At 38.2% G+C, this 14,919-nt stretch overlaps 1 protein-coding gene across 5 annotated transcripts in view; it reads left to right on the top strand.

The window, feature by feature from the left end:
- Window positions 1–14,919, top strand: part of TUSC3 (tumor suppressor candidate 3) — a 241,272-nt gene that overhangs the window by 27,932 nt on the left and 198,421 nt on the right. Inside the window, exon 1 of one of the 5 annotated variants that reach the window (XM_029935235.1) lies at window positions 3,283–3,314. The exons of the other annotated variants lie outside the window; for them this stretch is intronic. Within the exon in view, the coding sequence (XP_029791095.1) occupies window positions 3,297–3,314 (18 nt within the window). The 5' untranslated portion in view covers window positions 3,283–3,296. Of the gene's footprint in view, window positions 1–3,282; window positions 3,315–14,919 lie in introns of those variants that run through there. 5 annotated transcript variants of the gene reach the window in all.

The following is a 14,919-nucleotide window of genomic DNA, read 5'->3' as shown; positions in this document are numbered from 1 at the left end:
AAAATCAAATAACAACTGACACCACAGACATACAAAGGTTTATGAAAGAATGTTATGATAAATTCTATGCCGAAAATTGGGCAGTCTGGAAGAAATGGATAAATGCTTATATGACCTTCCGAAAGTGAATCAGGAAGAAATATAAAATTCGAACAGACCAGTTACTAACAATGAAATTGAATCCATAATCAGAAAACTCCCAGCATATAATATTTCTCTAATTCTTAAACTCTGCCTTTAAAATTATTCACACCATTTGTCTTTTCATCAGTTAAGCAACTCATTTTCATTTAAAATAGAAGCTTTTTGCATACATATATGTATTAATAGTGGATTTGGGTTTATATATACAAAACATTGATGGATAAGTTTTTTTCAAAAGAGCTCATAGATATAAAAATGGTAATCACGTTATTGTTACCTATTCTTTTAACTTGTTCATAACACTGTAAGTTCTTTGTAACCTTTTCTGTGTAGTGAAACTGAAATTGCATGTCATATATCTTAACTGCCATTTATTTCATTTATTTTATAAAACACTGTTGCATGTTTTTATTTTGGAGTGTTTAAACACTATTTGATACACAGACACACATAATGAGTGATGAAACACCTCTACTGAAAATAACTGTTTCTCAAGATGCTTACTGGAAATTGGTTAAAAGATTGTATTCATTGAGTTATGGCAGAAGTATATATAGCTTATGAAAGTACATAAACGCAAATAAAGACTTCTGTTTTCCCTCTTCCTCTGTTAATGTAAGGAAAACAACATTTTCTTGAGTAGCAATCACTAGTTTTGTGCTTGGAAAAAGACACTTGGAAATTATTTAAAATATATGTAATTGTTGGAATGCCTGGGTTGCGCAGTTAAGCATCAGACTTCTGGTCAGGTCATGATCTCATGGTTTGTGGGTTCAAACCTAACATTGGGCTCTGTGCTGACAGGTCAGAGCCTGGAGCTTGCTGCAGATTCTGGGTCTGTCTCTCTGCCCCTCCCTTGCTTGTACTCTGTCTCTCTCTTTCTGAAAAATAAACAAACGTTAAAAAATAAAAAAGTAAACATGTAATTGCTTAGATTTAATTAAAACAGCCACTAATACTTACATTTCATTGGTATGTTTCACTGTGGTTTATAATAAATAAGAGTAACTAGCATTTATTAAATACCTGCTATGTGCCATGCTCTGAGTGTTTTATATGTGTTATTTCATTTAAGCACAACTTAATGAAATTTTATTTTATAGATGAGGTTCAGTTAATTGAACTAATTTGCTCCAAATCATGCTGCTAACAATTGTGCCAGTATTCAAATACACAGTTGACCTCTGAGTTGTACATTGTAACTAATTACTTGTCCCCCATGTTTCTCATCTCGAGGGCGGAAGAGTGAACGCATGCCTAGGGGACTCAGCAGGTGTAGCAAGATGCTGCCTGATTGTTCAGAATGTCTATGTGGTATTACACCTTATGACATTCTGCAGTTTTTCCTTCTATTACGTCATCTGTTAGGATTTTTTTCTTAAATGTAATTGTCAATTTTTTGTACTCTCAGCTGTTGAATATACTGTTGCTTCAGAATGGTATGCCATGTTTCTTGGTATCCTATCAAATCACCCTAAGAGGGCCTAGGATTATTCTGTTTGTGGAACAAGATAGTAAGAGCTATAATGCCTTCCAATAGAATCTTTCCTCAGAGTTCTTACTAGCTTCCGCCTTGTGTGGCTCAAGCCGTTACACAGTTCATGAACATCAGTATGGTGGTACCTGCAAGGCGGGCTTGCCATACTTCCATAGGATGTGCTGGTAGGGACACAGGGAGCCCAAATGGATTTAAGCAGTTTCATTGCTCTGGACACAGAAAGTATTGTGACCTTCAGGTTCTAATGGGCTCCTCCTGTCTCCACCCTGTGAGTGCCACAGAGGTGGGCCCTGGCCCTGGTAGATGCTGTGTAGTCAGTGAGGCTGTGTCACGGTTGAGGAGCCCTGAGTTCAGGAAACTGTTAAAGGAGTGCTAGCTAACCTGTTCAGTCCTTGCCCTGCGGACGGTATATCTTGACTATACTGATTAGGAAACAAATGTGTCCTCTGACCCAGAAGGAAACCTGTCTCTAGCTTCTGAGGCTTGTTTTGCAAACGTTACTGAAAAGTATTTTGGAAGAAAAGCTATCCTAGGGCATGCAGATATTGGAGATTCGTCTCTCAACTACATGGCATCTTGGACCCTCCCTGGTAATTCCAAATATAAGGAGAAAACAGAAGGGAGAATGATGGACCAATCCTTTCCTTGGGTAATTTTAGCGATTTCCATTGCCATTTTGGGTGATATTTTTTCATGGAAGTTTTTCCAGTCTTTTCTTTCTTCTTTTTTTCTTTATTCTTTCTCTCTTTCTCTTCTTCTTCATCTCCCTCCTCCTCTTTTACCCCCCTCCTCCTCTTCCTTCTCCTGAATCCTGTAAGATTTAATAGATGGAGGCAGAGATGAGAGGAAAGAAAGAGACCAAGTTATGGAGCCAAGGAAGCCTTTATTGGGATCTCGGATTCCTGGGTGAGGTTCCGCGACTTTGGGAGTGGGGACTCAGGGAAGTCGCGCCTGGTACGGGAGGGGCGAGGTATTTTATGGGTGAAAGACTTCCGGTCCGGTCCTGGGAGGGCAGACCATCAAATACGGGCACTGTAGGGACGTGGCGGGATGGGATAGGTTGCCTCCTCTGTCGGTGATGGGAAGCTGGGGCTTCATGATTGGCTGTTTTCAAACTGGTGGGACATTCCAGGTCTGCTGGTGAGGGGTGGGGGTCGCCATCTTAAGGTAACTTTTACAAATCCATTATCTGGGTTAGATGCATTTAGCAAGGGAAATTCAGCATTATTCTGTTAAAGGAGTCTCAATGGCATTGAAATTGTTTACCTACTTCATAGTCACTTTTTAGTTTTTTTTTTTTTAAGAGGTGTTTCCCTATGAGACCAGCACCATTTCATTCTTCCTCAGAATTTAGGAAGGTTTATACGCTGTCTTAGTTCAGACAACTGTGACAGAATACAATAGATTGGGAGGTCTATAAACAACAGAAATTTATTTTTCACTGTTCTGGAGGCTGGAAGTTCCACTAGGGTTCCAATATTGTTGGATTCTGATGAGAGTCCTCTAGTGGGTTGCAGACGTCTGACTTACTTTAGCCTTACGTGGTGGAAAGAGGGCAGGAGAGCTCTCTGGGGTCCCTTTTATTAGGCATTAATCCAGTTCATTAGTGCTCCAGCGTCATTACCTAATTACCTCCCCAAGGTCCTTCTTCCTAATGCTATCACGTTGGGAGGTAGGATTTCAACATGTGAATTTGGGGGCGGGGCACAAGTATTCAGTCCATTGCAACCGCCTTAGAAAGATAGATTGTGCAAACATTATTTTAAACAAGATGTTCCACTTTGTGTCTAAATGGATTTTTATCTAGGTGTGATTCACTTGGAAAATGTTAGAGGAATCAGCCAATTAGGGCCTATTAAGAATGCCTAGCCTCATACTTCCCAATGCAGGAATGTCTCCTGCTGTGCAGCAGACTTACCCCAGTGCTACCAGAGAGTACGTGGTTTATGCCTTCTTTAATTGCGCTTCAGACACTGCTTTTTTTTTTTTTATGGCAACTCTGCATCCAGGTACCATTTTATTTCTTAATAGCGTTTACTCACTTGCCTTGGTTCCATTTCAGTAATTCTTGAATATTTCAACCTTTTTCATTTTCATTATGTTTGTTACAGAGATCTGTGATCAGCGATTATAATTCACTGAAAGCTCAGATTATGGTTAGCATTTTTAGTGATAAAGTGTTTTAAATTAAGGCATGTATAATATTTTTTATACATCATGCTATTACATGCTTAATAGACTACAGTGTAGTGTAAACATAACTTTTATATGCACTGGGAAACCAAAACATTGATTTGACTTGCTTTATGGTGATGGTGGCTTTATTGTGGTGGTCTGGAACTGAACCCACAAGGGATCTTAGGTTAGCCTTATATATTTTAAAGTTATCTTGAAGGAGAAAAGGTAGTTTAACTTTTGGAATTTTTTTATTTCTACGTAATACTTAATTTTTATTTATATTTTTCTTGGATTTATTGTTTAGAAAAGTTCTGTACTTACTGTAAGCTTATACATTAAAAGCAGTAAGTGGCTTTTTAAAAATATATACATTGTTGGGGCACCTGGGTGGCTCAGTCGCTTAAGCCTCCGGCTTCGGCTCAGGTCAGATCTCACGTTCGTGGGTTCGAGCCCCGCGTCAGGCTCTGTGCTGACAGCCAGCTCAGAGCCTGGAGCCTGCTTCAGATTCTGTGTCTCCTTCTCTCTCTGCCCCTCCCTCTCTCATGTTCTGTCTCTCTCTGTATCAAAAATAAATAAAACATTAAAAAAAAGTTTTAAAAATATATACATTGTCATTTGAAATGCATGACATAGTTGAATAGTTTTTGTGTGTATACATATACATATTTTGTATAGAACCATACACTCTATGTTAGGAAATAACAGGAGTTTTGTAAAGTTTATTTTTTATTTTTGATTTTTTTTGGTAAGTTTATTTATTTTGAGATATAGAGAGTGGGTGTCTGTGCCATGGGGTAAGGGCAGAGACAGAATCCTAAGCAGGCTCCACATCAGACTCAGGGCTCCATCTCACAAACTCTGAGAACATGACCTGAGCCAAAATCAAAGTCGGATGCTTTGCCGACTGAGTCACCCATGCACTCCATGTATTTGATTCTTAACACTGTTTTAAAAAGGACTAAAACTTCCTTGTGAAGTAGCCAGTGTAATATAAAAAAACTGAATTGGAAAAGTTTGATTTGATTTTGCATTGATTAGTCAGCACTGGTTTTCCACTGCAGTAGAATCTTTTCATGGCAACTAATTAAGTATCTAATGTGTGGACATATCTTGATAAGAAGATATTTTATTTCAAAAATAGTTTTGTGATATACTTACTTGAAAAATACATAATTCTTATTTTTGGTGGAAACGATATGTGTTTTAGTCTTTTCAAAGTTTTATTTAAATTCTAGTCAGTTAACACTGTGTAGTATGGCTTCAGGAGTAGAGTTGAGGCGCTCACCACTTACATACCTGTGTTATGGACTTACTAAGAGCACTTTATACCAAGAGTACAACAAATTTAAATTTAGAAAAGAGTTAGAAAAGTTAGTGAGAAATTTGTGACTTATATATTAAAATATGTGTTAATTACAGGTGGGTATAGTAGCAATTGAATAAGATTACCAATTTCAGATTTTGAGACTGATTTTAGCTTTTTATTTTTTTCCTATTGGAATTTAAAAAAGGTATTATTTTACCTTGGTTCTTTCTTTCTTTGAACCTACGTAGCACAAGTGTTCCCATTTTCATTTTTCTAAGTAAAAGTTTTCTGTTAAAGCAACAAATCCTGCTTTCTTAACTGTGAGAGACTAAAGTCTAAGTTCATTAGTTGATGGACCAGCTTCCTTTTGCTCGGCAGGTAGGATTCTGTTGCTTTTTCTATTGGATGTGAAAATGGAGCTAAATATGTTATTTCTCTAGAAAAATGAAACTTGAACCAGTTTTTATAAAATGTTGTTTATTACTATTCCAGTACTTTTCTTTATTGTTACTTGTGTTTCCAAATGAGTTGAGGATACATTCATGCTATAACGAAGGGCATTTGACTACTTTGATCTACTTTGATGATACACAATTTCTTACTAAGTTTCCCAAAATTCAAGTTAACATTTTAGATGGCGATTGAATAGTGAAAGATGAAAGAGAGCAAAAGGTAACAATACTGTAAATAGGGGAGCCTGGGTGGCCCCGTCTGTCAAGTGTCCGACTCTTGGTTTCCGCTCAGGATGTGGTCTCGTGGTTTCGGGAGTTCGAGCCTCCATCAGGCTCTGTGCTTGCTGTATGGAGGTGCTTGGGATTCTGTCTCCCTCTTGATGCTCCTTCCCCACTTGTGCTGTCTCTGTCCCTCTCTGAATAAGTGACTAAACGTGTGTGTGTGTAAAAGATACTGTAACTTGAAAGACGCATATAGGTTATAGGTGACTGTATAATTGACATGACAATTGGAATACATTAGGGACTGAAATGGGATGTTCATAATATTTATCCTGTGGTGATAGGAATAATCTAGGGTTGCTCAATACTAGTACCCTCAGTGATGTTATTTCTTAAGGACAACATAAGTAGTATATTTGGTTTAGATATTTTTAAAGTGTACATTTTCTATTTTACACAGTGTATCCTAGAGTTAATAATCAGAATAACTTTTTGATGTTCATCATATCGGAACAGTTTAATCCGGCTTAGATTTTTTTGAGGTAGAAAACGTGTTTTGAACTCTGTTTTTCATTTCATCATGCTTTGTAGTTTGTCTCTTTATTTTTAGTCTTTATTTGATGAATTATTGTCATCCTCTAATTTTTCCAACATGTTATTTTAGTTGTTTGAACATATTAAATAGTTGCTTTGAAGTCTTTAGGTTCAGTATCTGGACCCACTCAGGCAATTTTTCTGTCTTTTTTCGGTGCACAGTTCATACTGTTGTATTTCTCTGCATGTCTTTTTGTTGTTTCTGTACTTTTTGTTGTTGAAAAGTGGATATCTTAAGTATATTTTAGCAACTCTGGATTCCGACTACTGCCCTTCCCCCAACTTATTGTTCAGTGGCTTGCCTGGAGTAATTCTGTGGAGTCTTATTTTCCCTGTAGTGTTTAACCTCAGACTTTAATGCTCAGTTTTTTGCCTCCTTGTTTCTGTTTTTAACGTGGCCTGCTAGGAACTGCCGAAGATTGGTTAGCTGTTGTGATTAAGAGCCCAGACCCAGGAAGCCCTCTTCCCTCTGCAGTGCATCTCTGTGTGGTTTGAGGCAAGGTTTCTAAAGTCAGGGAGTTTTTGTTTGCCTGGTATTTAAGCAGGGATTAGCAGCTGGCAGGAATTTTTCCTGGCTCTTCTTAAGTGTATAGTGTGTACTTGAGCTTTCTAGACCACTGGGTGTGAGCGTGATCTTAGTAGGGCCGTTTTTTGGCAATGTCTTTCCTTGAATCCCTTTGTTAAATTTATGATTCGTGTGCTGTTTTTCTTGCTACTTCTGGTCTCTCAGGTTTTCTCTAATTGTTTGCCAGGATAAGCTCTCTGGTTTAACATAAGATCCCAGGCAGTGCTGTGGAACCGCCAGTTCTCATGTCTGAATTCCCTGACAGAGCCTCTTGTTTTATTGTCTTGGAACTGGGGATCAGGGAGATGAGACTCGTTTCTTCTCCCTGAGAAGTAGCTCTGCTCTCTGAGCAGGGGTGAAGAGGAGGTTCCCGTCCTGGTCTTTTCAGCGTGCCCCTTCCTAGTGTGGAGCCTCCACCTGATGGTGTACAGACAGGGGTTGGCAAGGAAAGAGAGCCGCCGCCTCTTCCTTCTCAGACTCCTTGCCCGGAATAGGACTTCTGCAGCACGTAGCTGGGATGGAGAGTGGGAGCAGATCTGGCTCAAATGCCATACGCTGCTGTTCTCACCAAGGTTCTGTAGCTTATCTTGATAAATGCTTCTAAATTCTTTACATGTCCTTAGGTCAGTTTCCAGAGTTAGAGTCCTGATCTTATGTTTTAATGATTGCTTTTGATAATTTTCGCCAGTTTTATTCTGTTTTGCCAAGGTAGAGGGTCTGCCAAGCTCCTGGAACAGCCGTTCCAGAAATCCTGATTCTAGAAAGCAGCTAACAGATACTGTATGTATCTGAGTGGTGATGAAATTAATGCGTGTGAGTCTAAATGACTTAATGCCGTAAACTAGTTTGTGAGGAATCTCACCTTGTTTTCCCGTTTTTCTCCTGCTTTTAGGTTCTATTCATTCTGTAATTATGGTAGCTTCTAAGCTATTATTAACATAGTATTGAAATTCAACTTTGTGATAGGGTGGTGTAGACTGAAACCAGACAGGATAGCATGTGGTTCAGAGAGCTGTGAAATCTGTCTCCACTGAACACCAGGGTTGATCTGCTGTCTTCTCTCACTATTCCCTGTGTATCTTTAGCTCCAAGGTGAGGTTTCTCCTAGATATGGAAGGCCTTTCTTCTGTTAAGAACATATGTATCTATGTATGGTAGCTGTACTGCCCCACTAAAAAAGCCCAAGTACAGTTGGTAGTACCTGTTAAAATTATTTTAACTATTTCTAATAAATGGCATATCAGTATACTTTTAATGGGATAGTAATAATCTGTATTCTCATAAATTTGTTCCTTTTTTGCATATTTAAAATTTTTTTTGAGTATAATTGACCCAATGTTATATTAAGGTGTACAATATAATGATTCAACAAGTTTATACGTTATGTAGTGCTCATTACAAGTGTAGCTACCATCTGTCACCATATAATGCTGTCATAAGCTATTATAGTACCATCGACAGTATTCGTCGTGCTGGGCTTTTGACTCCCTTGACTTACTCATTCCGAAGCTGGAAGCCCGTGTCTCCCACTGCACTTGACCCATTTTGCGCATCTCCAAGCCCTACTTCTCTCTGGCGACTATCAGTTTGTTCTTTGTGTGCTAAGTGACATAAGTCAAGACTGAGAAGGCTAAATACCTTATGATTCCACTCGTGCGGAATCTAAAAGCAACAACAACAAATGCTTATTTTTTGAGTGTATGGCATTTACAGTTGACATGTTAAAACTAAGGTGTTTACCTGTTTATGAAATTAAATGTAATAATATTTGAAAGACAATCAAGATTATGCTGCTTTCTCGGGCTTGAGTTGGCTATCTGTGGTCTTCTGTTGTTTTGTATGAGTTATAGGATTGTTTTTTCTATTTCCATTTAAAAATGCCATTGGAATTTTTTTAATTAAAAAAATTGTTAATGTTTTGAGAGAGAGCATGAGCAGGGGAGGGGCAGAGACAAAGGGGTAAAGAGGAAGTGGGCTTTGCTCTGACAGCAGCAAGTCCAGTGTGGGGTTCGAACTCACGAACTATGAGATCATGACCTGTGCCAAAGTTCGTGCTCAACTGACTGAGCCACCAGGTGCCCCCATTGGAATTTTGGTAGAGGTTGCTTTGAATCTGTAGATCACTTTGGGTAAGTGTGGACATTTTAACAGTGTTAAGTCTTCCAATCCATGAAAACAAGATATCTTTCCATTTTGTGTGTGTGTGTGCCATCTTCAATTTCATTCATTGGTGTTTGGTAGTTTTCAGTGTAGAAGTCTTTCAATTCCTTAGTTTATTCCTAAGTATTTTGCTCTTTTTGGTGTTATTGTAAATGATAACTGTTTTTCTAATTTTCTTTTTAGACGATTTATTGTTAGTGTATAGAAATGCACAGTATTGATGAGAAAGCAAAATGGGGTAGCTACTATAGAAGCTATCTGGAAGTTCCTCAAAAAATTAAGAATATAACTACTATATGGCCCAGCAATTCAACTGCTGGGTATTTACCCAAAAGAACTGAAATAAGAATCTTGAAGTATCTGCATCCCCATGTTCATTAGAGCACTGTTCACAATAGCTAAGATGTAGAAAAAATGTAAACACCCATTGAAGAATGGATAAAGAAAATATGGTATATACATTCATTCAGCCTTGAAAAAGAGGGACTATGTGACATCATGGATCAACCTTGAGGATGTTACACTAAATTAAATACCAGTCACCGAAAGACAAGTATTCCACTTACAATGAGGCATCTAAAATAGTCACATTCCATAGAATCCAAGAGTAAAGTGGTCATTGCCAGCTGCTTGGGGAGGGGAAGATGGGGAGTACTAATGGGCGGTTAAGCAGCATAAGTAGATTCTAGGGATCTGTTGTACAACGTTGTACCTGTAGGCAACAAGAATAGTAGTATTCTTATTATAATAAAATAATTTTGAAAATTATCCCTCTCCCCAAAAGTGGATTCTGAACACCAGTTGGAAACTCTTGTGAATGAAACAAAATCTGACAGTGTTGTTGCATTAAGTTACAACCTACACTGTGTTTCCTTACATCTCTAAAATGTATCTTCTGACACTGCCAGGAAGCATTAGGTAATGCCAGTCGAAGAGGTCAATAGTGAACATTTCTGGTAGGAGGAGGAGCCATTGCTGACATGGTTTCCCTTATATTCCTTCCACAGCTAGTAAGTTAAAGAGGAAATTTATTTTTTGCAGATACTTTAGAATTTCTCTATAGCGTCTCTTGATTGTATTGATCTTGTGATCCTAATTTGGGTTATCACTGAATATTAGGTATAGTGCCCTGTGGTTTTTGGCAGACTTTTAAGCTGGATTGTTTAGTAGTTTGACATTTAAGAAAGTGAAAATGTTGTTAAAAATCCAGTAGCAAAGTGAGCCCTGAGTAATGTATAAATTGTTGAATCACTATATTGTACACCTGAAACTAATGTAACACTGTATGTTAACTCTATTGGAGTTAAAAACAAAAATCTAGTAGTGAGTAGGGTAGCTATTCTTCCATGTGATTATACACACACATTTCAGATAATGTTCTTTCTCACCATGAAGATCATGAACAGAGTATCTGTTCCTTTTATTTGTCAAACACTTAAGTAGACTGCTATGTGACAGACATTTTTAAGCACTTTACAAATATAAATGGGGTGTGCTGATAATCTAATTGCAATCCATTAAACATTTAATATTTAATCATAAGAGTTGGTACCATTATCAGTTCTACGTTGTTTTGTTTTTCGTTTAAGCATTTATAGTCATTTAAAATTTTTTTTTAATGTTTATTTCTTTTTGAGAGATAGACTGGAGGAAGAGTAGAGTGAGGGAGACAGAGGATCGAAGCAGGCTCTGCATTGACAGCAGAGAGCCTGTTTCAAGAGCTGTGAGATCATGACCTGAGCTGAAGTCCGGGCGCTTCACTGGCTGAGCCACCCCCCCAGGCGCCCCTATAGTCAATTTTTAATAAAATGGTGAGCAACTAAAACTCTCTTTAGATTTGAAAGCCCTAGCCAATGCAGAGAAGATTGACAGAGATGGTAAAGAGTGAAAACCACGTTACATGGGTGAATATTGAAAATAATTTGGCAAGTTTAACTTAGAAAAAAGAAGTGCTCATTATTATTCCCTTCAAATATTAAGAAGTGTATCTTTTGTGGTTAAGCCTTACTCTTTGTAGCCCCAGAGGGCAAGATTAGGTTTAGTGGCTGGATATTACATGGGAAAATGTATACTCTTAACATAAGAAGGAATTTTAATGTCTTATCACTGTTTTGAAATGAAATCTTCTCCCTGCTAAGATAGCAGCTAATTTTTATTAGAAGCATTGACCTTCAGGGATGCCTGGGTGGCTCAGTTGGTTGAGAGTCCAACTCTCGGTTTCGGCTCAGGTCATGAGCCCCCAAGGTCGTGGGATTGAGCCTGGTGTCAGGCTCCATGCTGAGGGTGTAACTGCTTGCGATTCTCTCTCCCTCTGCCTTTCTCCCCAGCTTGTACTCTCTTTGTGTTTTCGTGATCAGTTGTCAGGGTACTGTACATGCCGTATTGTATGGGAGGTTTAGTTAAAGTATCACACTCCAATGCCAGTTAAATTCTTTTGTGAAGGGAAGTGTAATGAACTATTTTTTTTTTTAAAGGGATTTCTTTTTTGGTTGTCTTTTGGACAACTCTTAAAAAGGTATAAGAGGCATGAGCCTTTCATATAGTCTAAACCAAAAATACGGCTCATTTGAGAAGAGACCTAAATGATTAGGATACATTTTTAGGAAGAAAAAAATTAGGTCTGGGAAGAAGAAAGGGGTAGATCTCCTTAGTAAGCAGATGTTCTGAATCAAATCTCATGACAAGTGGTGTAAGTAGATCACCCTTTCTGTTCAGGGGGTGGGAGTTTGCAAGAAAATGCTCTTAAAAACAGCTGCTTTCAGGAAGTGTGATCAAATGCATTGCTACACCATAACATTTCTGTGGGAATTAAAAATAGATGCTTAGTTGATGTTAAACATTTAATTTTCTTTAGCATATTCTCAGTTGTGAACCTCATAAACATATTATCATTAATTTGAGTAGATAGAGGACAAAGGTTTTGATTTGACAGTGAGTAGTTGCAAAATTGTTAATCAGAGATTTAAATTAAAGACAAACTAATGAAGGAGGATAAGAGTTTTGTTTTTGTCTTTTTGTATTGTAAAAGTGGGAAAACATTCACTTACATGTATCAATTGTCTTATAATTCTTTTAGGGTTTTTTAAAAAGTTTGTTTATTTTTGAGAGAGAGTATGTGTGAGTATGTGTGAGGGGCAGAGAGGGAGAGAGAGAATCCAAGCAGGTCCACACAGTCAGCATAAAACTCAACATGTGGCTCGATCCCATGAACTACAAGATCATGACCTGAGCCAAAATCAAGAGTTGAATGCTTAACTGATTGAGCCACACAGATGCTTTGTCTTTTATGTGTTTTGATTAAGTTAATGCTTGTTCATTAAATGTATACTAGCACTATTGAAAGGATTGGTGGGTTTAGGGAAATCTAAAGGTGAAGAAAGTATATCTTTTTCAGAGATTGGAGAGAGACCAATATAAATACTAAGAGCAGCAATATGATAAGTGCTAGGTAGATTCACTTGATGATCTGATAAGAATAAGCCCATGGCTCTACATGGTAAGAACTGGGGAGGCTTCAGAGCTAGGTAATTGACTGAATTTAGTTTTGACTAATGAGGAGTTTGACATGTTAATAAAGGCATTTGTTTGAATCTGGACTGGGTGGGTGGTGGTGGTGGTGGGAGAGGAATGGAGAATCTCAGCTGGTGAGAACAGCATTCACAAAGGTGCAACAGTCTGAAAGTAGGAGTTCAGGGAATCTCAAATAGTGAGGCTGTTTGCATTTGCAGAGTCCTGTTGGGATTACTGTAAGGTGAGGATGGATAGGCATAAATGGACGCCAAGTTTTGAAAGGTGTGAAACACTGTAGAGTGTTTGAAATTTATGTTGCAGGGGATGTGAATATGTTGAAGGATAATACACACATGTGTGAGACATTACATATATCTACATTTAGAAGGATAACTCAATAGTATAGAAGAGATTTTGGGTTGGAGGTATTCTTTAAATACGACATTTGTAGAGTGAAGGCCAGTCAAAACTATGAAAGTACTAGTTTGAGAGAGAGAATGAAAGGCTACTGGTACTATGGTGAAAGGAAGGGAGAGCAATGGGATGGAACCAAATGTTTTAGGAGGTGGACTGGGTGTTAGGGACGAGGGATAGAGGAGAATGGGGACTGTAGAATGGGTTTTATGTTTCTGGCATAGGCAGCTGATTATTCCCTGGCATTAGTAATGTAAGTGTGGGATCTATATTTGGGTACACATGAATTCAACTTTAGACACATGGGTTTTGAAGTTCTTAGAAAGTTCATTTAAGGTTCAGGAGAGGTATAGAGTTGGAATCCATAATTGGTGTTATAAATGTGTAAGCGGATGGAGCCATGGGTATAGATGAGATCACCCAGGGAATTCATACAGGATGAGGAGAACAGATGGCCGGGAGAAAAACAGAATTCTGGGAGGGGAAAAAAGTCTGTAAAAATTAGGGTGGAATGAGGAAACTAGGGGAGGGCGATGTGTCAGAAACTAGGAAAGACGTGTTAAGGAGGGAGTGACTAATGGTGCCAAATACTGTGTTCAATAAAGTGAAGCCAGAAAAGTATCCACCAGATTTGCTAGATCATTTTTAGTTTGTCAAGAGCATTTTAAGTGCAGAAGATGGGATGTTGTGGGTTAAGAAGAACACTCAAGGTAGAAACAATTGGACAGATGACTTTTTAAAGAGCGGAGGGTGGGGGAAGAAAACAGTTAACTTGAAATAAATAGGAGTTCAAATGACAAGTGTTTTGTTTCCTATGGGAGAGGCTAGAGGTGTCAGTAGGAAGAACATCAGCAGAAGCCAGTCACATAGCATGAAGATCCGAAGGTGGCTTAGGAGAAGGCTAAATGAAATCAGGGTCCTAGAACGATTGGCTCTCTGGAACACTAATAAAGAAGCTACCTCCTACTCCTGTGGGACGCACACCTCTGAATCAGGAGGTCTAGAGTAATTAGCGTGGATGTAAATAACTTAGGGATGAGAAATTGAAGAGGTTTATGTAACATGGCTTCACTTTTTTCCATGAAGTAGGAGGCAGGCCATCTCTGTAGCAAGTATTATAGCTTGTTCAGGGCCAAACACATCTCTCACTGTGGCGCCAGGTGTGACTCGGAAGGGTAGCTGGGGAGCAGAGTCAGTAGATATTTCCTTGATAACCAACATCAATTAAATGTAGTGGTTCCGAGGGTCGTCTTTCGACTAGCAGCTTCAGCATTACCAGGAGCTTGTTAGAAGGAAAATTCTTGGGCCATAGTGATCTTTTGACTTTAAAACTCTTAATTTGAAAAAATAAGCCTTTCTACTAATTATGAAGCATCCTGAAGTTTGAGAACTACTGCTGTTGGTGGGATTATGCTTTGAAAAACATTGCTTTTATTACTATCAAGTATTTCCTGACTCTTGGAGTCATTTTTTCTGATGTAGCAACTGTTTTCCATCGTGGGCTGAAACAATTTTTTAATAGTATTTGTATGATAAACTGTATGTTCAGATTTTATTACTTATGTAATGGTTTACTGGTAAACATGGTACAAACTGAAGCTAATAAAGTTGTTTATGGACTTGTTCCTTACACTGCTTTATGTTTGTCCTGACACTGAGTTTATTTAAAAAAAAAAAACAACCTGTATAAGCTTGTTAGAAACGTACTTTTCCCATTTAATGTATTGTTATAACATTTGGTTTTTACTATTTGTCTTTTATATTAAAAAGAAAAGGACCTGCCATTCATCCTTAAATGATGCCCCCATGGTTTTTGAGTAGCCTTTATTAGACGTACATGCATCTTATTTCACTCTGCTGCCCAGACACATGCCAA

Source organism: Suricata suricatta, chromosome 1 (genome assembly GCF_006229205.1).
Source record: "Suricata suricatta isolate VVHF042 chromosome 1, meerkat_22Aug2017_6uvM2_HiC, whole genome shotgun sequence".
In the NCBI taxonomy this organism is placed as follows: Eukaryota; Metazoa; Chordata; class Mammalia; order Carnivora; family Herpestidae; genus Suricata; species Suricata suricatta.
Note: the sequence above shows the minus strand (reverse complement) of the source record. Positions and strands in the feature narration are given on the sequence as shown.